General features: G+C 48.3%; 2 protein-coding genes across 2 annotated transcripts in view; one reads left to right on the forward strand and one right to left on the reverse strand.

The window, feature by feature from the left end:
* LOC135811242 (tripartite motif-containing protein 2-like) overlaps positions 1–26,855 on the forward strand; it is a 191,246-nt gene that overhangs the window by 29,931 nt on the left and 134,460 nt on the right. Inside the window, exons 5-6 of the mRNA XM_065324442.1 lie at positions 8,470–8,658; positions 20,938–21,032. Of these exons, the coding sequence (XP_065180514.1) occupies positions 8,470–8,658; positions 20,938–21,032 (284 nt within the window). The remainder of the gene's footprint in view (positions 1–8,469; positions 8,659–20,937; positions 21,033–26,855) is intronic.
* LOC135812344 (uncharacterized) lies at positions 1,351–5,995 on the reverse strand. The gene is made up of 5 exons (XM_065325724.1): positions 5,532–5,995; positions 4,401–5,314; positions 3,763–4,088; positions 2,786–3,534; positions 1,351–2,558 (listed from the first exon to the last, which is right to left on the reverse strand). The coding sequence occupies exons 1-5, from the start codon at positions 5,993–5,995 to the stop codon at positions 1,568–1,570; spliced, it is 3,444 nt and encodes a 1,147-aa protein (XP_065181796.1). The 3' UTR covers positions 1,351–1,567.

Consider the following 26,855-nt stretch of genomic DNA (forward strand, 5'->3'; position numbering starts at 1 on the left):
GAGCGATTTTTCATGGTATTTTGGGGGATATTTTGAATTCTCTGAAAAAATTGCCAAATAGAAAAATTCGCACCATGTGGCCAGCCTTGGCGGTGAGGGGTGTCCGATTTTGGGCGAAAATGATTTGGCAGCACTGCAGTTGTGACCAGCAATCGCATGTGGGAATTAGTGCCCTACTCAAGTGCATACATGCTTGGCTCTTATGCATGGTAGATCTACAGTGCATCTGTTGTGATGCACTACATGGACAGCACAGCATGCACTACATGTACAGCACAGCATGCACTACATGTACAGCACAGCATGCACTGCATGTACAGCACAGCATGCACTACATGTACAGCACAGCATGCACTACATGTACAGCACAGCATACACTACATGTACAGCACAGCATGCACTACATGTACAGCACAGCATGCACTACATGTACAGCACAGCATGCACTACATGTACAGCACAGCATGCACTACATGTACAGCATAGCATACACTACATGTACAGCACAGCATACACTACATGTAGAGCACAGCATGCACTACATGTACAGCACAGCATGCACTACATGTACAGCACAGCATGCACTACATGTACAGCACAGCATGCACTACATGTACAGCACAGTAGCATAGTCGGGGATCCAGGACAAAAAAAAGTGTCTAAATCTGAAAGTGGTCTGCCACTAGAATCCGAGTAAAATCGAACTGTACAGGCGGAGAGAGTACCTGTTGTGGAGTCGAATGGTAGTTGTTGGCCCGTCTAGATCGGGGAAGGAGCTCCGCGAGAGGCAATTTTAGTTCAGCTTCGTCGGTCACTTGAACTGCTCACCTTTCGTCTCGGGCCGATTCTGAGTTGCGTAGAGTACGCACATGACAACCAAATGCAGTCAAATTTGAAAACTCAAAGCGAGTGTCTGATCTGGTCGGCGACTTCACTTTGTTGTTGATCATATTCTTGGTCAAGAAGTTAGTTTACTCTCGCTCTTGTAGAAGTAAAGCACAGGGACTTCGTAAGCCTAGCCTAGATATCGTTTGGTCCTTCCACTACCCACTCGCAATGGCAGTCAACAAACTACCCGTCGTGTCGTGTAGTTTGACGCCGCTTCGCGAGTGATCTCAAATGTTTTCTTGATTGGAATTTCGTTGATACGATCGATACGAGGGACACCTTACCTATCATTCTGCAAAGCTAAGCTTGGACCCTTTCCCTGCTTCTCTCTCAGGCACACACACCTTCAATAGCACTCGATTAAATTAGAGTTAGAGTAGACTAGAAATGATATAAACGCATTGTAGTCACTACTCAATCGAAAATGAAATAAATAAATACTAAAACTGTAGTAAGGAAGACATGTCCAGTGCTGTGCAATTCATGGACAATATGCCCAGTTTAATATGTACATTGGAATAAAATGTAGGATGATAGCGTCATCACTTTAGAAGCCAAGCTATGTACAAGCAGTTTATATACAATGTTTGAACAGGTTAGGTGTGTTGACAGCCATAGCCATAATTCACAAACACAATGGGTGGCTTGGACCAGGGGAGGACGGTGCAGTTGCCAGTGTCTACAGCGAGTCGTCAAACTCCTGATCTGGATCCTCATCAGAATCTGAGCTGGAGTCAGACTCTTCAAAGTCGTCAGCACCAGTACTTTCCTCGCTCTCACTGTTTTGGTCGCCTTCACATGCAGTTGTTCCCACATCTGCGGCACCGGAGCTGTCGTTCTGTTCGAGTACGGCCCCAAACGGATTGGCGCATGAGCAGCACGAGCAGATGTCCGTGCAAGCCAAGGACGCCTTCTTGCACGAACAGTGCTGACTTACGCAGTGCCTTGTCTTGCACCCACAGCTCACCAGTTTTAGTATGTCAGCAGGAGCGACGCGCTGCAGCATCCAGGAGATGGAAAGCGTGCCGTCAGTCTCCGACTGCCAGCCATGGCCCACTGGACTCGGTACTTCTGGCATCGCAGTGGTGGCGCTCCGCCAAATGTGGGCCTGGTAGTTAGCCCTGGCCACATGTTGATGGAGAGCGTCGCGTGAGGGCGGTAGTTTGTGCGGAGCACAGGATGTGGCCGCACAGAACTTTTGGTAGCGCAGGCTGTTGATGTCTTGCTGGCCAGGATTGCCATACAAGGCACACGCAAACCACTCACATTCAGAAAGCAGCTGGTCATCCGATGTAGCATTGACACCCAGTGTCGCCAGTGCCTCTGCCATTCGCGTGCTTGACAGGAGCAGCTTCAGCGGAGCAGTCTTTCCCTTCCCAGAAAAGGAACTGACACTGTCACACCCAGTAAGAGCATGCAGTCCAACAATTGCAGACGAAACCAGGGGGCCCAGCTTCTGTGACAGCTGGGTAAGGTCGATGAACCGCCTCCGTTGCTGCGTGCCAGTCTGGAATATGAGCCGACCGGGAATGCTGCTAGCGGAGCCAATGGCAATCACGGCTACATCCGTGTCTGGCGACCGAATGACAACATCTGGGAATCCTTGCTGCACAGCATCAGCGGCATGAAGGATCAGCCGGGTGTCTGCTTCCTCATGATTGCTGGTCAACCTGTGAACATGATCAAAATTGTAAAAAGAGCAAAATGATTTCCCGGGCATTCAGAGAACGATAACATGCCAGATTATGTGATTTTCATCACTGAATTCAATCCATCAGCAATATCCTACTTGTACTTGTGGGACCAATATGCAGCAAATGTTTTATACCACTTGCTTGACAATAGTCAAAGTCGCAATAAACATGACATTGTACTGTTTGTCTTTTATAATACTAACCTGGACACCTGGTGCCGTGAAAGTGTCGATTTCCCTTCTTCTTCTTGCAACACGTAGCACTGCTGTCCCACGGTTATGAATACACTGCGACTGACACCCAATGTTGCCTTGAGCTCCGGTGTAGAACTCCAATGGTCAGCGAAGAACTGGATTAGGCCGGTCTTATTCGCTCCGCTTGCCATGAACCGCTTCCACTGAGTAGGAATAGCCTGGTCTGGACGTTGTACTGCCACTCGCAGGGGCTCAGTTGAGGCCGTTCGCTTTGAGCGCTCGCACGACTTAATCGACGCAGTGTGGTATTGATCTGCTACGAAGTCAACTCGTGCTGGAGGTGTAGCTGGAAGGTAGGAGACTAGCTGCTTGAAGACTTGTTCGCTGAGCTGTCCGAATGTCGGTGGCGCAGATGTGTAGCTCTGCAGTAATGCCATCGCGTCGACCATAACGGCAGGACCACGCGGAACTGACTCCAGTGGGTCAACTTTCTTCTCAAGAGCAAGCAGCAGCTTACTCTTTGGAGTCTTCACAAGGGATCCGTCTGCGTTGGCCAGGGCCCATGGGACTGGTCCAAGCTCATGCTGGAAGAGTTCCTTCAAGTCGAATGACCTTGATTGAGCCATAACTAGTAGCCGGCCGAATAAGCTCCTATCTGCCACGATCGCTGTTGTCTTGGAAGACTTCTTTGCTGCAGATTTGGTTTCCGAGAACGTCTTCAGGTTCAGCCGTGATATCGGTGTGAAGAAATCAACTGCCTGTAGGAAGAAACAAGTCACGCATGCACACACACACAAATGGGTTGACAACTTAGAACGTAGTGCATGGATTACAGAGTACAGAACGGAATTATAACATCCCCTACAGCGTCACTTTTGATTTCAATGTGTTTGGTAACAAAGTATGTCACCAAAACATGCATCCTATCATATATCCACACGTCAAGACTTTTAACATGGTGTGCTGCAAAATCATAACCGTCTTACCTGACTCTCCAAGCGGTCTGCCACGAACTTGCTCATTGCACTCTTTCCCTGCGTGTGACTGGATAGGAGATCGGAGGTTGCTTGAGCAGAACAGACTTTCCCACTGGAGAGGCTGATCAAATCTTCACCAAGGAACGGATGGCTGAACTCTGCCAACCGCTTTTCGAGCTTCCCATAGTCGCTTTGATCCCGTTTCATTCTGCTGTCTGTGTTGTCCTTGTGTGGACGTGCTGTGCCATCATAGTCCTCCGCTTTGACGAGGTCGTTACATGCACTTGCAACAGCCGCTCGCTCGTGAGCTGTGAGCACCCAGCGGTGAACAGTTCCTTTATTGGACAATTATACAGAAAAGGGAAGGAGAAATACATCATCATGTACATGTAATCCACAACTGTTCAGGATCACATTAGAGTCGAATCATTTCCTATTCGTGATGCAGGTGGGCAGCACTGTGTTTGCATAGTGTACATTGGTTGCTTACTGTTTGATCTTGCATGTGGGATCATCAGGAAGTATCTCCCCATCAGTGTACATGTATGTTCTATTGGATAATTTGAAGTTTGGTCAGTTGTTACGAATTTTTGCCCTTACCTGGGTTGCGGCTGAAGCCATTGAGTCCTCCATGTGACTTGCTTTGCCGGTTGATGGTCTGTTCAATGCACTGATCACTACAACACTGCTGGCTGCGGAACTTCCTGCTACTTCGAGAGAATACCCGGTTTCTACTTCTCGCAGCTTTGAATACGATATGCCATGGCCGAACTGGTTGAGAAGATCCACCATGTGCTTGCTCCTCGTGTGGTGGTGGACAGTAAGCGCCAAAGCTACGTGCTTTGGTGTCAGAATAGATCCACGAGTTGCAGCATACACAATATCCTCAGCAATTGCCAAAATCTTGCAATGGATGTCGGCAGGGACATGGACACGGGAGTCCGTCAGGTCACCAATGTCACACTTCTCAGGGCCGACAATGGTCATGGCAAGCACATTGTAGAGGATGTCTGGCACTGGCGCATTCTCATTTACGATATCACTGGCATGTGGCATGGTGGGTATTGTGGGCTGCTGATCACGGATGGCGTTGTTCAGAGCCATGGCTGTGTGGAAGGCATGTACCTTGCAGCTGCTATCAATAGCTGGAGGTGCATCTTCATCCGCCATATCATCTCCAGCATATTCGTCGGCGCACTGCTGGGCTGCCTCAGCCTTGGCTACGGCTGCACCAACTACTTGTAGCAGTTGTGATTCTGTCAAGGAGCTGCTTACAACGCTCTCGGGTGACAATGGACCAGGACGGACGAAGTTGATGCGTTTTCCAAAATGCTCCAACAGGCGCTTCTTCAGCAGCCATCGTCGGTATTGACTTGCAGCTCCGAGCTCTGCCAGCTTGGCGCTGTACTTGGACGTCAGGCTGTCCATACGCATCGCTCGTATTTCTGTCTCACTGAAGAGCTCCTTCTCCATGCATACAGCCAGCCACTCAAAGGCTCTATCGTACACATTGTCGTCTGCAACTGCCGTCGTCTTCTTTGCCTCCAGTGCTGCCACCGTGCTAGAATGAGTGTAGTTACGGTAGCAGCAGAAATGGTAGCATATGTCCGATGCTACACAATCGGGACTGCCCTCCTGGAGGGTAAGTAAAATCCGCTGGCCTGCTTCATCTCCACGTGCATTTGCCGCACGGATCAGGCTTTCGCCAGCACGGAATTCTGAACAGAGGGTAAGCGGTTCAGCTTTCCGGTTCTTTTTTTTGTTGACATATTATACACAGAGTGATGTCGATGGTTGTCACTTTGCTTCGTGTCATAACACGCTTCTTGGGAGGTTCATCCTCACAGGCATCTGCGTCACCCACCTCCTCTGCGTCAACATTGCTGGCAAGGCCACCACTCTCCTCTCCCTCAAAACGACTCAGAGTCTTCTTGTGGGTGTAGGCTGCATAGCAGCGCCTATGGTACCAGCCACGCGGGGTGCTCTCATCCGTGCTACACTGCTCCTGGCAGAGAAAGGCCCATGTGCCGTCCTGGCGAATTTTGGCAGCAGATACCACTCGAGACCAGCTGGTGTTCGTGAAATTTACTTTCTCCTCCTTTTCGCTTCCTTCGATCTTCACACAGTGGCACAAACATGAGCCCCACGAAATTTCCGAAACCTGAGTACTGGCTGAAGCCACTAAATGCCCAACATTACCTGGACTTTGTGCACAGGAGGCACAATTCTCGTCTTCCTCCATGCTTACTCGCGTGGGATTGAAATTGAAAGACCTCGTGCTTCCTCAAATAAGTTCCCCGGCCAGCGTCGTCATTTCCTAAATTTTTCAAATGTTTGTCGTGGGTGCGCAATGTGTGCATGCTCAAGCCATGCGCGTACGGACGCAGGGCGAAAATAAATTTGCGACCTCCTTGAGAACGCTTGAGAAGGCTTGCGAAATCGTCGACGAAAACCCTCTCGCCGCTCGTCTCCTTCCCCGATTCAGAAGGGCCAACAAACAAAATTGACCTTCTATAACCATCGCCATCAGCTCTGAAAGCGGCAAATACTCGGAGTGAAGTGGCAGACCCAATTTTATTTTTGAGCTTCGGATCCTGTACTAGCATGCATTCAAGTAGCTTCACAGTAATTAGTATGTGTAAGAGACAATGTGGCTATTTTGAAACAGCAATGACAGCTTTATCCATAAACGAGGAGCGTGGGGAATGTCTTTGGCGAATGAGAGCTGTTGCATTGGCTAGCTGTACATCCCAGCAAGCAGGAATGTGCTGGATATCGATACTAAACACCCGTTAATCGCGGTGGTGGGTCTGAGCAGACCCCGAGGTACGACTGCTTCGTATACCAAAATGTGTACAGTGCGTATGGTGAAACAAGTCGACACTGGTTTCCAGCGAAATGTTGTTATCTATGTACAATATCCACCAATATCCTTTATCTAGGGCCCAAAGGCTATCCAATTCACCAGGATTTGTGACCTTATAATTTTTCGTTTTCTCCGCTTTTTGGGTTGAAATCTGAACATAAAAAGTAGCCCTAATGACGTCATTCTGCTCATAATTGAAATTTGATACCGGAAATCGATGACAACTTACCCAATGTATCGACACAGAAAATTTGGTTAAAAAATATTAATGTATGCCAAAGTTATTACCAATATAAGTTTTGTCAAGGGCGTCAACCGTGAGGAGCACTGGGCACGTGCACCCGCCTAAAAAAGTCGACCTTGATTTTTTGCGAACTCCTGGTTATGAAAAGTGTAGTGCTGGTAGAATCTACTAATAAACTGCATGCACTAAAACTAGTTTTACTGCGCTGCTGCGATCGCGTGAGTGCATGTAGCGAGTGCATGTAGCGAGTGCATGTAGCGAGTGCATGTAGCGAGTGCATGTAGCGAGTGCATGTAGCGAGTGCATGTAGCGAGTGCATGTAACGAGTGCATGTAGCGAGTGCATGTAGCGAGTGCATGTAGCGAGTGCATGTACATGACCGATTGCACTAGTACTCTACTACTACTACGGCTACTAATTTAGTATTTAAAGTTACCTACTACGCACGTAGATCTACGCCTGTGCACATGTACGCATGCAGTGCTGCATCCTTTGGCCTTGTACTAGAATCAATACGCGTGTCGGCATTCTGGATGTTTGTTTGAAACAGAAGAAATACACAATTCAGGACACACAGAACACACATGACCTATTCCGTCATCGCCGCGGCTGTTCCGAACCTGCTCAACCCCCCCCCCCCCCATGGGGTCTGCATAGCCAGAATATGGCATCGTGTCCAAGGTCCAAGGTGTGTGTGTGTTGTTGTTGTCGCAATTTTATTTTGTATCGCTGACCAAACGGGCAATGGTGCCCAATATTATGATGGGGATAAATTAACGGCCGAAAGCCAAGGATACAACAAGCAAGCCTCCACGAAAGAGAGAAAAACACAGAAAACACAGCCTGCAAATACTCAAAAAGAAAAAGAGAAAGGTAAAATAAGAAAAAAGAAGAAGAAGAAAAAGTATGAGGGAAAAAGGAAAGAAGAACAAAAGACAAACATAACGAAAAAAGAGCAAAGTTGAGTCACAGTTGAGTCACAGTTGAGTCACGACTCCAAGTGCAAACCTAGATGCTGGCTAGCCATACAAAATATACCTATAAAAGTCTCTTGAATGATCTATGGCAGGCGAGGGACTTGAACTCTCGGGGCAGGGCGCTCCATAATCTAACAGCAAAAACGAGCGGCCGACAGTCACCAGAGACTCGCCTGGTGGCAGGGAGAACATACGCATTTGGATCATTGATCCGAGTGACACCTTCAGTCTGGCGACGTAGGCGCTTGCACAGAAGATTTCTAATTCTGGTGGTGTGGATAAGCAGTATGAGGAGGCGGAGTTTACAGTGGGCGTTTTGGATGATGGGGATGAGGCCAAGGCGGGTACAGATGGGATCTGTGTGGGAGGGGAAAGGCTGGTTGGCAACGCAGCGGATACATCGCTTGTCGAGGACCGATATGTGTGTGTGTGTATGTGTGTGTGTGTGTGTGTGTGTGTGTGTGTGTGTGTGTGTGTGTGTGTGTGTGTGTGTGTGCACGTGTGTGTCTGTGTGTTTGTATATACATGTATGTGTGTGTGTTTGTACTTGTGCATTGGTACATGGGTGCATACACATGTGTGTGCATGTGAGAGAGTGTTTATGTCTACCTATCTTATCATGTATATAGGTGAACAAGATACAACTGCAGCATGTGAACGCATAGTGGAAATGCAAAACCAGACCAACACAACTGTCCGTCAACTACAGGAGCAAAGTGCTACAACCTCCACAAGCATTGAACAACTACTGGAGCAGCAGCAAGACACTAGTGATAAGGTTTCACGTGTCTCAGCAGCTGTTACCACCATTCAACAAGGTGAGTACATTTTTCCCAAGGTCTATAGTAAAACCTATAAGGGCCCGGTCCCACATGCAGTGGCGGATCCGCTGGTGCGACAAGGTTTTGCGGGAGTGGTGTCGCACCTCTCCTGCGACAAAATGCTCGCGTGGTCTCACATGCTCACGGGTGCACGCGTGGCGAACGAAGCGAGCGCGCCTCTCTGACTTCCAAAAAATTCAGTGCAGCTCTCCTGCAACTCAAGCATGCTTTCACTTCGAAGTACGCGTGCACGTACTGATGGTGTACAGTCAGTACTGTGTCTGTGGACAGAACTGTTTCGTCCTTTGTGGACACATCAACGCAGCACTGATGTACTGTTCATGTAGATACTAGGTGTTGGACAGATCGTTGTTTTTGTTGAGTATCAAGCATTAGCTACATGTCGTGGGTTAGGTATTGTTGACTTTGAGTCTTTGTTCTGTATACTATACTAGTAATCTGAAAGAATGGATTTTCCGTCGGGTAGAGGTCGATTGGCGAGACGTTGTCGACAGGCAATGGAGACCGCAGCGACATTTTGTTGCTGAATACTAGTACGAACTTGTTGAGCAGCACGTCGACGATAACCAATGGCAATGATAACTGCTACAGATACTGGTAATAGTGGTACATGTATCGCTCTTGCTAGACCTACATCACAGTGGTCCGACTGCGTGGTTTTACATGATGGCCATGCTTGGCTGCTCACAGGTCCGGGATTTGGTCTTTGGCCGACGCCGCAGCCGTCGGTTTCAGCTTCTCGGCTATCCACCTATCGCTCCGTATCTCTCTTCATCCCTTGGCCAAACGAGTCTTGACTTCAACATACATGTACAACTACAGCCGTAGCTGCTCTGACTAAAGTCAAACTGTCCACTTCATGATCGAAAATATAATCGAACAACACAAATCGCTCACTATGTCAGAGTGTCGCAGGAGCGGAACTTCCGCAGGAGAGTATACGCTCCAAAAATTTTGGAGTAGCGGATTTGAACTTTCCGCCACGGCGGAAGTTCCGCTACTCGCAGTTTCCATGGTGATACACGCTGTTGCGACACCGCTGCAGCGGATCCGCAACTCTCAAGTGCATGTGGGACCGGGCCCTAACTAAAGATCAGTGTGGCTAGTGACCAGTCTACCCCTACTGACCAGTGTGGCTAGTGACCAGTCTACCCCTACTGACCAGTGTGACTAGTGGCCAGTCTATCCCTACTGACCAGTGTGACTAGTGACCAGTCTATCCCTACTGACCAGTGTGACTAATGACCAGTCTATCCCTACTGACCAGTGTGACTAGTGACCAGTCTATCCTTACTGACCAGTGTGACTAGTGACCAGTCTACCCGTACTGACCAGTGTGACTAGTGACCAGTCTATCCCTACTGACCATAGTGACTAGTGACCAGTCTACCCCTACTGACCAGTGTGACTATTGACCAGTCTATCCCTACTGACCAGTGTGACTAGTGACCAGTCTATCCCTACTGACCAGTGTGACTAGTGACCAGTCTATCCCTACTGACCAGTGTGACTAGTGACCAGTCTACCCCTACTGACCAGTGTGACTAGTGACCAGTCTATCCCTACTGACCAGTGTGACTAGTGACCAGTCTATCCCTACTGACCAGTGTGATTAGTGACCAGTCTACCCCTACTGACCAGTGTGACTATTGACCAGTCTATCCCTACTGACCAGTGTGACTAGTGACCAGTCTACCCCTACTGACCAGTGTGACTAGTGACCAGTCTACCCCTACTGACCAGTGTGACTAGTGACCAGTCGCCCCTACTGACCAGTGTGACTAGTGACCAGTCTATCCATACTGACCAGTGTGATTAGTGACCAGTCTATCCCTACTGATCAGTGTGACTAGTGACCAGTCTACCCCTACTGACCAGTGTGACTATTGACCAGTCTATCCCTACTGACCAGTGTGACTAGTGACCAGTCTACCCCTACTGACCAGTGTGACTAGTGACCAGTCTATCCCTACTGACCAGTGTGACTAGTGACCAGTCTATCCCTACTGACCAGTGTGACTAGTGACCAGTCTATCCCTACTGACCAGTGTGATTAGTTACCAGTCTATCCCTACTGACCAGTGTGACTAGTGACCAGTCTACCCCTACTGACCAGTGTGACTAGTGACCAGTCTATCCCTACTGACCAGTGTGACTAGTGACCAGTCTATCCCTACTGACCAGTGTGACTAGTGACCAGTCTACCCCTACTGACCAGTGTGACTAGTGACCAGTCTACCCCTACTGACCAGTGTGACTAGTGACCAGTCTACCCCTACTGACCAGTGTGGCTAGTGACCAGTCTACCCCTACTTACCAGTGTGACTAGTGACCAGTCTATCCCTACTGACCAGTGTGACTAGTGACCAGTCTACCCCTACCGACCAGTGTGACTAGTGACCAGTCTATCCCTACTGACCAGTGTGACTAGTGACCAGTCTATCCCTACTGACCAGTGTGACTAGTGACCAGTATATCCCTACTGACCAGTGTGACTAGTGACCAGTCCACCCCTACTGACCAGTGTGACTAGTGACCAGTCTATCCCTACTGACCAGTGTGACTAGTTACCAGTCTATCCCTACTGACCAGTGTGATTACAGATTAGTGACCAGTCTATCCCTACTGACCAGTGTGACTAGTGACCAGTCTACCCCTACTGACCAGTGTGACTATTGACCAGTCTATCCCTACTGACCAGTGTGACTAGTGACCAGTCTATCCCTACTGACCAGTGTGATTAGTGACCAGTCTATCCCTACTGACCAGTGTGACTAGTGACCAGTCTACCCCTACTGACCAGTGTGACTATTGACCAGTCTATCCCTACTGACCAGTGTGACTAGTGACAAGTCTATCCCTACTGACCAGTGTGACTAGTGACCAGTCTACCCCTACTGACCAGTGTGACTAGTGACCAGTCTATCCCTACTAACCAGTGTGACTAGTGACCAGTCTACCCCTACTGACCAGTGTGACTAGTGACCAGTCTATCCCTACTGACCAGTGTGACTAGTGACCAGTCTATCCCTACTGACCAGTGTGATTAGTGACCAGTCTATCCCTACTGACCAGTGTGACTAGTGACCAGTCTACCCCTACTGACCAGTGTGACTATTGACCAGTCTATCCCTACTGACCAGTGTGACTAGTGACAAGTCTATCCCTACTGACCAGTGTGACTAGTGACCAGTCTACCCCTACTGACCAGTGTGACTAGTGACCAGTCTATCCCTACTGACCAGTGTGACTAGTGACCAGTCTACCCCTACTGACCAGTGTGACTAGTGACCAGTCTACCCCTACTGACCAGTGTGACTAGTGACCAGTCTACCCCTACTGACCAGTGTGACTAGTGACCAGTCTATCCCTACTAACCAGTGTGGCTAGTGACCAGTCTACCCCTACTGACCAGTGTGACTAGTGACCAGTCTACCCCTACTGACCAGTGTGACTATTGACCAGTCTATCCCTACTGACCAGTGTGACTAGTGACCAGTCTACCCCTACTGACCAGTGTGACTAGTGACCAGTCTACCCCTACTGACCAGTGTGGCTAGTGACCAGTCTACCCCTACTTACCAGTGTGACTAGTGACCAGTCTATCCCTACTGACCAGTGTGACTAGTGACCAGTATATCCCTACTGACCAGTGTGACTAGTGACCAGTCCACCCCTACTGACCAGTGTGACTAGTGACCAGTCTATCCCTACTGACCAGTGTGACTAGTTACCAGTCTATCCCTACTGACCAGTGTGATTACAGATTAGTGACCAGTCTATCCCTACTGACCAGTGTGACTAGTGACCAGTCTACCCCTACTGACCAGTGTGACTATTGACCAGTCTATCCCTACTGACCAGTGTGACTAGTGACCAGTCTATCCCTACTGACCAGTGTGATTAGTGACCAGTCTATCCCTACTGACCAGTGTGACTAGTGACCAGTCTACCCCTACTGACCAGTGTGACTATTGACCAGTCTATCCCTACTGACCAGTGTGACTAGTGACAAGTCTATCCCTACTGACCAGTGTGACTAGTGACCAGTCTACCCCTACTGACCAGTGTGACTAGTGACCAGTCTATCCCTACTAACCAGTGTGACTAGTGACCAGTCTACCCCTACTGACCAGTGTGACTAGTGACCAGTCTATCCCTACTGACCAGTGTGACTAGTGACCAGTCTATCCCTACTGACCAGTGTGATTAGTGACCAGTCTATCCCTACTGACCAGTGTGACTAGTGACCAGTCTACCCCTACTGACCAGTGTGACTATTGACCAGTCTATCCCTACTGACCAGTGTGACTAGTGACAAGTCTATCCCTACTGACCAGTGTGACTAGTGACCAGTCTACCCCTACTGACCAGTGTGACTAGTGACCAGTCTTTCCCTACTGACCAGTGTGACTAGTGACCAGTCTACCCCTACTGACCAGTGTGACTAGTGACCAGTCTACCCCTACTGACCAGTGTGACTAGTGACCAGTCTACCCCTACTGACCAGTGTGACTAGTGACCAGTCTATCCCTACTAACCAGTGTGGCTAGTGACCAGTCTACCCCTACTGACCAGTGTGACTAGTGACCAGTCTACCCCTACTGACCAGTGTGACTAGTGACCAGTCTACCCCTACTGACCAGTGTGACTAGTGACCAGTCTACCCCTACTGACCAGTGTGACTAGTGACCAGTCTACCCCTACTGACCAGTGTGACTAGTGACCAGTCTATCCCTACTGACCAGTGTGACTAGTGACCAGTCTACCCCTACTGACCAGTGTGACTAGTGACCAGTCTACCCCTACTGACCAGTATGACTAGTGACCAGTCTACCCCTACTGACCAGTGTGACTATTGACCAGTCTATCCCTACTGACCAGTGTGACTAGTGACCAGTCTACCCCTACTGACCAGTGTGACTAGTGACCAGTCTACCCCTACTGACCAGTGTGACTAGTGACCAGTCTACCCCTACTGCCCAGTGTGACTAGTGACCAGTCTACCCCTACTGACCAGTGTGATTAGTGACCAGTCTATCCCTACTGACCAGTGTGCCTAGTGACCAGTCTACCCCTACTGACCAGTGTGACTAGTGACCAGTCTACCCCTACTGACCAGTGTGGCTAGTGACCAGTCTACCCCTACTTACCAGTGTGACTAGTGACCAGTCTATCCCTACTGACCAGTGTGACTAGTGACCAGTATATCCCTACTGACCAGTGTGACTAGTGACCAGTCCACCCCTACTGACCAGTGTGACTAGTGACCAGTCTATCCCTACTGACCAGTGTGACTAGTTACCAGTCTATCCCTACTGACCAGTGTGATTACAGATTAGTGACCAGTCTATCCCTACTGACCAGTGTGACTAGTGACCAGTCTACCCCTACTGACCAGTGTGACTATTGACCAGTCTATCCCTACTGACCAGTGTGACTAGTGACCAGTCTATCCCTACTGACCAGTGTGATTAGTGACCAGTCTATCCCTACTGACCAGTGTGACTAGTGACCAGTCTACCCCTACTGACCAGTGTGACTATTGACCAGTCTATCCCTACTGACCAGTGTGACTAGTGACAAGTCTATCCCTACTGACAAGTGTGACTAGTGACCAGTCTACCCCTACTGACCAGTGTGACTAGTGACCAGTCTATCCCTACTAACCAGTGTGACTAGTGACCAGTCTACCCCTACTGACCAGTGTGACTAGTGACCAGTCTATCCCTACTGACCAGTGTGACTAGTGACCAGTCTATCCCTACTGACCAGTGTGATTAGTGACCAGTCTATCCCTACTGACCAGTGTGACTAGTGACCAGTCTACCCCTACTGACCAGTGTGACTATTGACCAGTCTATCCCTACTGACCAGTGTGACTAGTGACAAGTCTATCCCTACTGACCAGTGTGACTAGTGACCAGTCTACCCCTACTGACCAGTGTGACTAGTGACCAGTCTATCCCTACTGACCAGTGTGACTAGTGACCAGTCTACCCCTACTGACCAGTGTGACTAGTGACCAGTCTACCCCTACTGACCAGTGTGACTAGTGACCAGTCTACCCCTACTGACCAGTGTGACTAGTGACCAGTCTACCCCTACTGACCAGTGTGACTAGTGACCAGTCTACCCCTACTGACCAGTGTGACTAGTGACCAGTCTATCCCTACTGACCAGTGTGACTAGTGACCAGTCTACCCCTACTGACCAGTGTGACTAGTGACCAGTCTACCCCTACTGACCAGTATGACTAGTGACCAGTCTACCCCTACTGACCAGTGTGACTATTGACCAGTCTATCCCTACTGACCAGTGTGACTAGTGACCAGTCTACCCCTACTGACCAGTGTGACTAGTGACCAGTCTACCCCTACTGACCAGTGTGACTAGTGACCAGTCTACCCCTACTGCCCAGTGTGACTAGTGACCAGTCTACCCCTACTGACCAGTGTGATTAGTGACCAGTCTATCCCTACTGACCAGTGTGACTAGTGACCAGTCTACCCCTACTGACCAGTGTGACTATTGACCAGTCTATCCCTACTGACCAGTGTGACTAGTGACAAGTCTATCCCTACTGACCAGTTGACTAGTGACCAGTCTACCCCTACTGACCAGTGTGACTAGTGACCAGTCTATCCCTACTAACCAGTGTGACTAGTGACCAGTCTACCCCTACTGACCAGTGTGACTAGTGACCAGTCTATCCCTACTGACCAGTGTGACTAGTGACCAGTCTATCCCTACTGACCAGTGTGATTAGTGACCAGTCTATCCCTACTGACCAGTGTGACTAGTGACCAGTCTACCCCTACTGACCAGTGTGACTATTGACCAGTCTATCCCTACTGACCAGTGTGACTAGTGACAAGTCTATCCCTACTGACCAGTGTGACTAGTGACCAGTCTACCCCTACTGACCAGTGTGACTAGTGACCAGTCTATCCCTACTAACCAGTGTGACTAGTGACCAGTCTACCCCTACTGACCAGTGTGACTAGTGACCAGTCTATCCCTACTGACCAGTATGACTAGTGACCAGTCTATCCCTACTAACCAGTGTGGCTAGTGACCAGTCTACCCCTACTGACCAGTGTGACTAGTGACCAGTCTACCCCTACTGACCAGTGTGACTAGTGACCAGTCTATCCCTACTGACCAGTGTGACTAGTGACCAGTCTATCCCTACTGACCAGTGTGACTAGTGACCAGTCTACCCCTACTGACCAGTGTGACTAGTGACCAGTCTACCCCTACTGACCAGTGTGACTAGTGACCAGTCTACCCCTACTGACCAGTGTGACTAGTGACCAGTCTACCCCTACTGACCAGTGTGACTAGTGACCAGTCTATCCCTACTGACCAGTGTGACTAGTGACCAGTCTATTCCTACTGACCAGTGTGATTAGTGACCAGTCTATCCCTACTGATCAGTGTGACTATTGACCAGTCTATCCCTACTGACCAGTGTGACTAGTGACCAGTCTACCCCTACTGACCAGTGTGACTAGTGACCAGTCTACCCCTACTGACCAGTGTGACTAGTGACCAGTCTATCCCTACTGACCAGTGTGACTAGTGACCAGTCTATCCCTACTGACCAGTGTGACTAGTGACCAGTCTACCCCTACTGACCAGTGTGACTAGTGACCAGTCTACCCCTACTGACCAGTGTGACTAGTGACCAGTCTACCCCTACTGACCAGTGTGGCTAGTGACCAGTCTAACCCTATTGACCAGTGTGACTAGTGACCAGTCTATCCCTACTGACCAGTGTGACTAGTGACCAGTCTACCCCTACTGACCAGTGTGACTAGTGACCAGTCTATCCCTACTAACTAGTGTGACTAGTGACCAGTCTACCCCTACTGACCGGTGTGACTAGTGACCAGTCTATCCCTACTGACCAGTGTGACTAGTGACCAGTCTATCCCTACTGACCAGTGTGATTAGTGACCAGTCTATCCCTACTGACCAGTGTGACTAGTGACCAGTCTACCCCTACTGACCAGTGTGACTATTGACCAGTCTATCCCTACTGACCAGTGTGACTAGTGACAAGTCTATCCCTACTGACCAGTGTGACTAGTGACCAGTCTACCCCTACTGACCAGTGTGACTAGTGACCAGTCTATCCCTACTGACCAGTGTGACTAGTGACCAGTCTACCCCTACTGACCAGTGTGACTAGTGACCAGTCTACCCCTACTGACCAGTGTGACTAGTGACCAGTCTACCCCTACTGACCAGTGTGACTAGTGACCAGTCTACCCCTACTGACCAGTGTGACTAGTGACCAGTCTATCCCTACTAACCAGTGTGGCTAGTGACCAGTCTACCCCTACTGACCAGTGTGACTAGTGACCAGTCTACCCCTACTGACAAGTGTGACTAGTGACCAGTCTACCCCTACTGACCAGTGTGACTAGTGACCAGTCTACCCCTACTGACCAGTGTGACTAGTGACCAGTCTACCCTTACTGACCAGTGTGACTAGTGACCAGTCTATCCCTACTGACCAGTGTGACTAGTGACCAGTCTACCCCTACTGACCAGTGTGACTAGTGACCAGTCTATCCCTACTGACCAGTGTGACTAGTGACCAGTCTACCCCTACTGACCAGTGTGACTAGTGACCAGTCTACCCCTACTGACCAGTATGACTAGTGACCAGTCTACCCCTACTGACCAGTGTGACTATTGACCAGTCTATCCCTACTGACCAGTGTGACTAGTGACCAGTCTACCCCTACTGACCAGTGTGACTAGTGACCAGTCTACCCCTACTGACCAGTGTGACTAGTGACCAGTCTACCCCTACTGCCCAGTGTGACTAGTGACCAGTCTACCCCTACTGACCAGTGTGATTAGTGACCAGTCTATCCCTACTGACCAGTGTGACTAGTGACCAGTCTACCCCTACTGACCAGTGTTACTATTGACCAGTCTATCCCTACTGACCAGTGTGACTAGTGACAAGTCTATCCCTACTGACCAGTGTGACTAGTGACCAGTCTACCCCTACTGACCAGTGTGACTAGTGACCAGTCTATCCCTACTAACCAGTGTGACTAGTGACCAGTCTACCCCTACTGACCAGTGTGACTAGTGACCAGTCTATCCCTACTGACCAGTGTGACTAGTGACCAGTCTACCCCTACTGACCAGTGTGACTAGTGACCAGTCTATCCCTACTAACCAGTGTGACTAGTGACCAGTCTACCCCTACTGACCAGTATGACTAGTGACCAGTCTATCCCTACTAACCAGTGTGGCTAGTGACCAGTCTACCCCTACTGACCAGTGTGACTAGTGACCAGTCTATTCCTACTGACCAGTGTGACTAGTGACCAGTCTACCCCTACTGACCAGTGTGACTAGTGACCAGTCTACCCCTACTGACCAGTGTGACTAGTGACCAGTCTACCCCTACTGACCAGTGTGACTAGTGACCAGTCTACCCCTACTGACCAGTGTGGCTAGTGACCAGTCTAACCCTATTGACCAGTGTGACTAGTGACCAGTCTATCCCTACTGACCAGTGTGACTAGTGACCAGTCTACCCCTACTGACCAGTGTGACTAGTGACCAGTCTACCCCTACTGACCAGTGTGACTAGTGACCAGTCTATCCCTACTGACCAGTGTGACTAGTGACCAGTCTACCCCTACTGACCAGTGTGACTAGTGACCAGTCTATCCCTACTGACCAGTGTGATTAGTGACCAGTCTATCCCTACTGATCAGTGTGACTATTGACCAGTCTATCCCTACTGACCAGTGTGACTAGTGACCAGTCTACCCCTACTGACCAGTGTGACTAGTGACCAGTCTACCCCTACTGACCAGTGTGACTAGTGACCAGTCTATCCCTACTGACCAGTGTGACTAGTGACCAGTCTATCCCTACTGACCAGTGTGACTAGTGACCAGTCTACCCCTACTGACCAGTGTGACTAGTGACCAGTCTACCCCTACTGACCAGTGTGACTAGTGACCAGTCTACCCCTACTGACCAGTGTGGCTAGTGACCAGTCTAACCCTATTGACCAGTGTGACTAGTGACCAGTCTATCCCTACTGACCAGTGTGACTAGTGACCAGTCTATCCCCGACTGACTACCTTGTCAGGCATGTATGCTGTCATATTCAATTATCACTGTGATTTGCGACAGCCTGGTGAAAGAACAGTAACCAACTTTTCTTGTCCCTTTAGGGGGGGGGGGGGGGGGGGGGGGATGTGTACCAGTATGTATGGTGTTTTTGTGTATGTATGGTTGCGTGCATGTATGCATGTGTAGTTAACAGCTGTTCTGTAAGAATCGGTGAAATCAGAACAAAGTTGATGGTTGCTGCCCTCAACTTGCATACCTTTGACGTCTTAGAAAGGGAAGGAATGCACCTCGGCTTGCACATGCACAAGTACCAGAACTGGTGCAGGGAGATGGTGTTGCACTTGGGTTAGATTTCATTAAGCACAAGTGTACCTTGCTGTTACGCAATATCTATATTGTGTGTGTAGAGATAGTATGGATATAAGAATAGCTATATTGTGTGTGTAGAGATAGTATGGATATAAGAATAGCTATATTGTGTGCGTAGGGACAGTATGGAAATAAGAATAGCAATATTGTGTGTGTAGGGATAGTATGGATATAAGAATAGCTATATTGTGTGTGTAGGGATAGTATGGATATAAGAATAGCTATATTGTGTGTGTAGGGATAGTATGGATATAAGAAAGGCCTTGTTTGGTATTTGTAATAATAGTTGATAAATATTGTGGTAAAGACACACCCGGCAATATGGCGGTAAACACACGCCTGCCCACACACACTCTCTAGGCTGCAAAGTTCTAGCACAGAGCTCTCCTTCTCACCACCACCAGCACCATCAGTTCGCGCCTGGCGCCTGGTCGATGCATGGTTGGAGGTATCCGGCATAGCAGGCTGGTACATCAAGTAGCGCATGGCAAATAGAAGATGACACAGCAACGACATAGCTCGATTGCGACGTACGTTTCGTCCCCGCTGGACTCATCAGGCAATCTTCTTCTTGGATGTCTTCATACGGAGCTTGACTCGGGAGAATGAAGTTGAAGACACAACTGCAGCTGAACTTATGGTTGATAAATATGGTGGTAAAGACACACCCGGCAATATGGCGGTAAACACACGCCACACGGGTCAAGCTCCGTATGAAGACATCAAAGAAGAAGATTGCCTGATAAGTCCAGCGGGAACGAAACGTACGTCGCAATCGAGCTATGTCGTTGCTGTGTCATCTTCTATTTGCCATGCGCTACTTGATGTACCAGCCTGCTATGCCGGATATCGCCAACCATGCATCGACCAGGCGCCAGGCGCGAACTGATGGTGGTGGTGGTGGTGAGAAGGAGAGCTCTGTGCTAGAACTTTGCAGCCTAGAGAGCGTGTGTGGGCAGGCGTGTGTTTACCGCCATATTGCCGGGTGTGTCTTTACCACCATATTTATCAACAATAAGTACAGCTGCAGTGGTGTCTTCAACTTCATTCTTTTTGTAATAATACTCCAAACATTAGCTATCTTCTTCTTTGCGCTGTTTTTCCACCTCCTTACTGTACTCCGCCGCAGCCCTCTACTTGCTGAGCTTTTTGTACTTAGATCAAATAGCAACCATACCAATGCCTTGACCAGGGGACAGTCCGCCCTGGCTTTAGCACTGCCTAATGCTTCGTCACGGTACGGTTTCTATGCTTTGCCTTACCTGGCTGCTGACAGGTGGAATTCGCTTCCAGCAGCATGCCGCCAGGCAGCCTCCTTTGCAATGTTCAACAGTACTCTTCGCAGCCTCTTTTGCAACACATAATGGCACAGTATGCAGCCACCGTTTTCTTTTTTCTTTACTCTATTTCACGCATTTACGGCTTTCTTCATTCAGCTCTATTTCACGCACTTACCTAGGGTACCCTGTAAAAAGACTCACAGTCTGTGGGGATTGCCCTAGTAAAATAATAAATACTACTACTACTACTACTACTACTACTACTACTACTACTACTACTACTTAATCCATTGTTCCTGTTCCTTTTCCCTTGCCTGTATTTCACCTGATGAGAAGGCTTAAAAGTATACTTGTGAAACCAAAAACTTTCAAGGTGTTCGTAAAGAGCCTGAAGTGTGTCCTTTTTATGAGTACTATCGCATTTTTTGTCTCAGAGGAAACTTTTTACTTGTTATTTGTCTGTGTGTTTTTGTTGACAACTTTGCAGTTCAATCTGACATGCGAAGTGACTTGGATGGAAAAATCGGTGATGTGCAGTCTGCAGTTACTGCTGTATCAGCTACCATGGAAGGCCAGATCAGGGTGAGTTTTTGTCACACTAGTATTGTACCGTGTTTTCCAGAGTGTAGTTCAAACTTTATTATTATTATACGCATTCCCGCGTTGAAGTGTAGCAGCAGTATGCTGCGTCCACAGCTTCGCTTATGCAGAATGGCTTGGGTGAGAGGAGAGGGGAGAGAAAGCAACAAGGCAACCAACATCTATGAAATTGGTCACAATAACATGAAGAGAACCAACCTACATATGCATGATTGCACAAGAATGGAGACGACCAAATATAATGGCTATATTAAATCATTGCGCCACAAAACCGGTACACAGGAGATCTGACGACAATGTAACGAAACATAAAACTCAGTTACTCAATACAGGTTCCACTCAATTACAAGAGAACAACGCTACAACGTTAGAATTGCCGCTAAATTATCGCAAGTGTAGAGAACGAGTCCAATACAAATGAAAACCATGAACAGACTGTCCCGAAGTTATTTTGGGAACAAATTGTACTACATGACTGTACTTGCTGATACTGACGCTGACGGAACACGAATTTGAGTTGAATACTCACGAAGTCTTGTACATCATTATGCGTCGGTGTTGTGGAGTAAGCAGGTACGTCAGTCACCAATCCAGCTTCAGCTCCACGCTCGCTTCAGCAGAATGTTGCCCGCGTTTGCTTTGCCTCCACACGGATAGACGACCAGCGCAGAGTCCCGCAGCTCCGTGGCCGTAAGGTCTTGATATTCGCCGTTAGCGCCGTCAAGTCTCAGCTCACCTCTCACACCAAGCCGCCCTATAAAAATCTTTCTCTCTCCATTGGAGTGCTCCCCAGTTGCGCGAGGAGACTAGAGAAATTCCTCCGGTGAGCGAGGAAGAAGAGCGGAGTTACCCAACTCAACCTAACTTCCAACTTTCAACTTTAGATACGCTATTTCAGGCCGCAAGTCACTTGTGCACACTGCGCTCCGGAATTTGAGAATATGTGCACTTTCAAAGTAGTCTAATGACTATGGATCTCACTGTAGTCAAATTTACCACATCTGAGTCAATGACTCTACACAAAACATATTCATACATTTCTGGTGTCTTCCGCCAGCTACACTGCAAATGCAAGATGTGCATGAAACCCCATATGTTACACTTGCATTTACAGATGTAATTTTTATGAAAATGTTGGCTCTGATCACACTATAGTACTGTCTTTGTAATCAAAAATATTCTCAAATCACGACTGCGTAATATACTCTGGATATACCTTGAGTTGCTTTAAAGTTTGGCAAAATTAGGTCTGTGTATTATGCTCTGGTGTGCTTTATACTCTGGCAATTAGGGTAGTTATTTTGTGTTAGAATGCATACTGGCATGTTTGCATTTGTCACGCACCGCTACTTAACCCTTTTTGAGCCAGGAGCGCATATATGCGCTCTGAAACATAACGTGCTTGACCATGAGCGCATATATGCACAAAAAATCGCACATTATCCCTTTATGGACTGCTAAATTTGTACAGGAAAGAAGCGACATGCGAAACTCAGTAACAACTCGAAATAGGTGTGCATTAGCCAATACACCACCATACATTTTTGGAAAGTAGATAGGATAGGCTGTCCAACATCATCCTCGCCACCGCTCTCGCTACTAGCAGTATCAGCCAATCCATCAGATAAATTGTTTTCTTGAATTTCTGGGATATCATCATCACTATCACTGTCCACTTCGAACTCGTCGTCATCAGACTCGTCAAGTAGGTCGCCAGAACTGTCCACGTTAGAGTTCCAGTTCAGAATCATGCCGATGGCATCGTCGGTATCGTCGTGCCATGACAGTACTCGTACTGCAATGTTAGTTCTGCATGCTCGCGGAAGCTCTCAATTTCTTTCTTGCGCGGCCGATTTCGTCAACATTTTGACTAGGGACCCCCGGCGAATTTAGCACCATTGGAAAGATATGGATTTCATCTTTCGATTTGTGTAAAAAAATATCGCCGAAAACGTGCGGTGCGCCCAGAAAAATTCGCGTTTCAAGTTTCGATCTTCTTCTTCTTATTATTATTATTATTATTAGATCAAAACTCGTACAGTCCGTCCACAAAGGGTTATATCGCAGTGCATATATCAGTGTACAAACTATGGTAAATCCGTGACACATAGAGACAATCAATACACCAAAGGAAAGGTCTTGAGGTTATCTTTCCGAAGATACAAATTTCGTCGCTATAGGATAATGACTCATTGAGCGGCGACATGATGAACACCGAGATCACGGCCCGGAGCAAACGCGATTTTTTTGGTTTATCACTTCGCAGTTATTTGGAGCAGGCTGGGGGATTTCCCTTTGGCATGACGCATGAGTGATGGACATCAAATAAATTGCTTGGATCTCAGCTTTCCAGCGGAGTTCGAATTGTGAAAATCGGTTGAATTTGGGCAAGATGATGAACAAGAACGTGAAATTGAGCTGTGCCGTTCCGAGGCACGTAGGAGTAGTTTGGAGAGGAGGTGGAAGTGGCCCTGGTGTGTCTATGTCGCTGAGATCTACCATGATGGATTCGCTTGGTCCTGATCTTTCCAACGAGCCCAGGATGATGAAAATCCATCAGGGTGGAGTGAAATGAGAATAAATTTCGTTCAGAGCTGTGTGCGCAAACTACACAAAGAGAGTCAGTGCGCTGGACAGCCGGCCGATTGGAGAAAAGGGGCCCAGCATGGCAAGGGTTAAGTGCTATGTGGTATTCCACTTGCATTGCCAATGCAGAGCTTTGCGCATGCCTAGCCTGACATCACATGTCACATGGATCTTCCATGCTAACGCCAACCAACATGGTGTCGTTCGTGCATGTGCATGACTGCTTGCTTCCTTTCGCTTTCTTTTTTGATGTTGGCTACACTGCAAAGTCATATTATTGGCAACTCTTAGCTTGTGCTAGAATCAGATTTTCATTCTCTCATCTCCACGCTTCAAAATCAGACTTCATTGATGGCTGTTGGTGCCTGAAACAATGCCGTCGTCTACTGTGGACTTGCTTTTATTAGCATCTGATTTTCTGAAATAGATGTACGCTTCAAAATTTAGACTTCAGTGACACCTGTGCATGTTGGCTCAGAGATTGCTGTATGACATGGAGTACACAGCATTCAGATGACTCTGCCGCTCTCACCATGGGCATGTGCGAATTGCTAGTCGGCCCCTCGTCCACTTTGGGTCCAGCTGGGATTCGAGAAGTAATTTGGGATGAAGTTCATTCTACCATCACGGACAAGGTTGGAACCTCTGTCTTGCCGCAACCATGGACAGTACTAGCGTCACCAGCTGTGTTAGCCGACAACGGCGTGAGTGCTGCATAATCAACTCCCTGCTGGCTGGGTGATCAAGATAGGTGCTTGGGAATATGATGACAGCAGGTTCATATCCTGCTGGAACTTCTCTGACCAACTGTTGCCTTAGACCTTGGAGGCAGTTGATAACCATAAGTCTTTTTTCCTCAAATTTAGTTCGTCCGGTGATGCAATATCAGTTGAAGCGGTGGTGGGCACCATTCGCCCGGCTCGTGGACGTCTGCATGCTATCACAACTTGGTCGGCAGCAGGTTATCTCCATATGAATGTTGTGATTAGTAATGCACTTCCATCACACTGCAGGAAGGCTGTTATTCCAGTGCATGGATTTTGCAGGTCACCAGGCAGTATTTCACAGAGGCTTTGTAAAATCAGCGCTTTTGAAGGCTTCTCGCTTCCCAGCCAGGCAAGCAATTTGCTACCATTGGCGTAAATACTTGGCCACTCTGTATCCCAGGCGAAGCTAGGCCTCAATGTATGTCATGAAAACCTTGTTCACCTGGTGTCTGAACACAACACGTGTCCTTTCTTTCATCTCGAAATAGCACACCAAGCCCAAACAGCATCATCTTCGCTGCTCACCCGCAACAATGCAGGCGCCGTCATCTACCTCAACCTCAATCTCATCAAGTGCATATGGTCAATTTGCCAGCTCATCTACATTTGCAACCGCTGTGACAAGGATCATCCACGTAACAAATATTCCGGCAAAAGATCACCAACAGCCAGCCCAGTAGAGGGGATCACGAGATCCCAACGTGAACTGCAAATACCTGTTGCATGCGTTTATAATCTTCCTTTCCCATACTCTGCTCAGTACATCTTAACGTGTGAAAATCATAAACTACTAGTATGGCCCCACCTCAGCTAGTGTATCTTGTGAAGCTAGGGATCAAAAGTGTGTTCTGGCATATCCCAATTCATGTGCTGAAGACCACCTGCTATTTGTCATATTCTGGCGAGGCAGTTAATAGTACGAACGTGCTCTAGCATTTGGACTTTGCTTGAACTCTGCCAATCTCTTTGATTCAGTTGCCTCAGCCATAGAGTGGATTGTCAGTAACCATTTCTCTAATGCCACGCTTTGCAACTCCTAGGACGATTTTCTAAACATTTAAACTGGCCAAACTGTTGCACAGCCTTAATTAGTAATCCTGCTGCGGTCCTTCCTCTATCTATTCGTGTCACTAGCGCCAGCAAAGGTGGAAGGTTCTGTGAGATCATTGACTTAACTCGGTATCATCCTGGACTGTGTGCGGCCCTAGGCCAGGATGTCCATGTTGGTGTTGGCCAGCACAATCAGCAGCCAGAAATTATCCAACACCAACTCGAATCCCTATTGGACAAGCTCTTGTTTGTTGCCCATGTCATTCCTCCTAATAGCACCTTATCACTAGACCTCAGACTACACACAGATGCAAATGGCACCCATTGATGAGGTGCTTACAACGGGAAGTTGACTCAAAGTTCATGGAACAGCACCCACAGTGACATGCTGCAGTCTATTGAGTAGAAGGATGTATATGCCCCTTGTAGCAGCCTGCACTGAGAGGGGTAGCATCAGATTTTGCTGAAACGTCTTCAAGCTTCAAACTCCGAAATGTCATCATCTAGTGGAAATCGGATGCACACTGCTAGCTCCCAGAATGTCACTGCCGATTGGCTTTCTCCTTTTCTTATGCAGGAATTTCGTTGTCATGCTCCAGTAGCCCAGATAAACCCAGACCACGGTCATCTTCCTGTGTTTTTGTGATCGAAGTCACCAAGTAAACTGCCTGTGTAATTGCTGCTGATATCAGATGCACCAGACTCTGCCTGTGAATGTTCTTTTGTTGGCTTTGATCCCTTTGCAATCTGCAACCTTACTCAGCTTCTGATCTTGTCATTTGCTACCTTGCACTTTATTGCTCGCTGTGTCTGTCCTTGTGTGATATCTATTTACTTGGAAGATGTAAGAAATGCACACATTGAACAGGGTCTAGAGGATCCCCTGGCCAAGACCTGGCTTATCAAGGCAGTGTTGATGGTTGTCCAACAATGACACGTGATTGAGGCAGTGAAGCATATATTGCCCATAACCCTGCTTATTCTAAGGAAGTTTGTTTATGCCCACCAGCCCGTCCCCAATTTGGCTGAGCTTGACTGCGTTCTTCTTGAGTTTGCTGCATTTTCGACATCCGTCTGTTGCCAAGATGCTTCGAATTGATCGAGGGCCTGCGGGCAGACTGCATCAGATTTAAATCAGGCAGCATAATCATACTGTTGAAGAGATCAAGGACTGACGCATCAGCTATCCTGGCAGCCACATGTCTCCAGTGTTGTGCAGAAGGCGTCAGTCGCCATCAGCCAGCTATGGCGCCATGGGCGATCTCTGCCCATAAGAGCCCGCAGACTTTGGTACATTGGCATTGTGCAAGCACGACTAACGTACGCATCCAATGCATTCTTCCCGTCGTTGACACAGCAGCTGCAGAGTCGTTTAATCAAATCCAGCAAATCCGGAATTCGT

Source organism: Sycon ciliatum, chromosome 3 (genome assembly GCF_964019385.1).
Source record: "Sycon ciliatum chromosome 3, ocSycCili1.1, whole genome shotgun sequence".
In the NCBI taxonomy this organism is placed as follows: domain Eukaryota; kingdom Metazoa; phylum Porifera; class Calcarea; order Leucosolenida; family Sycettidae; genus Sycon; species Sycon ciliatum.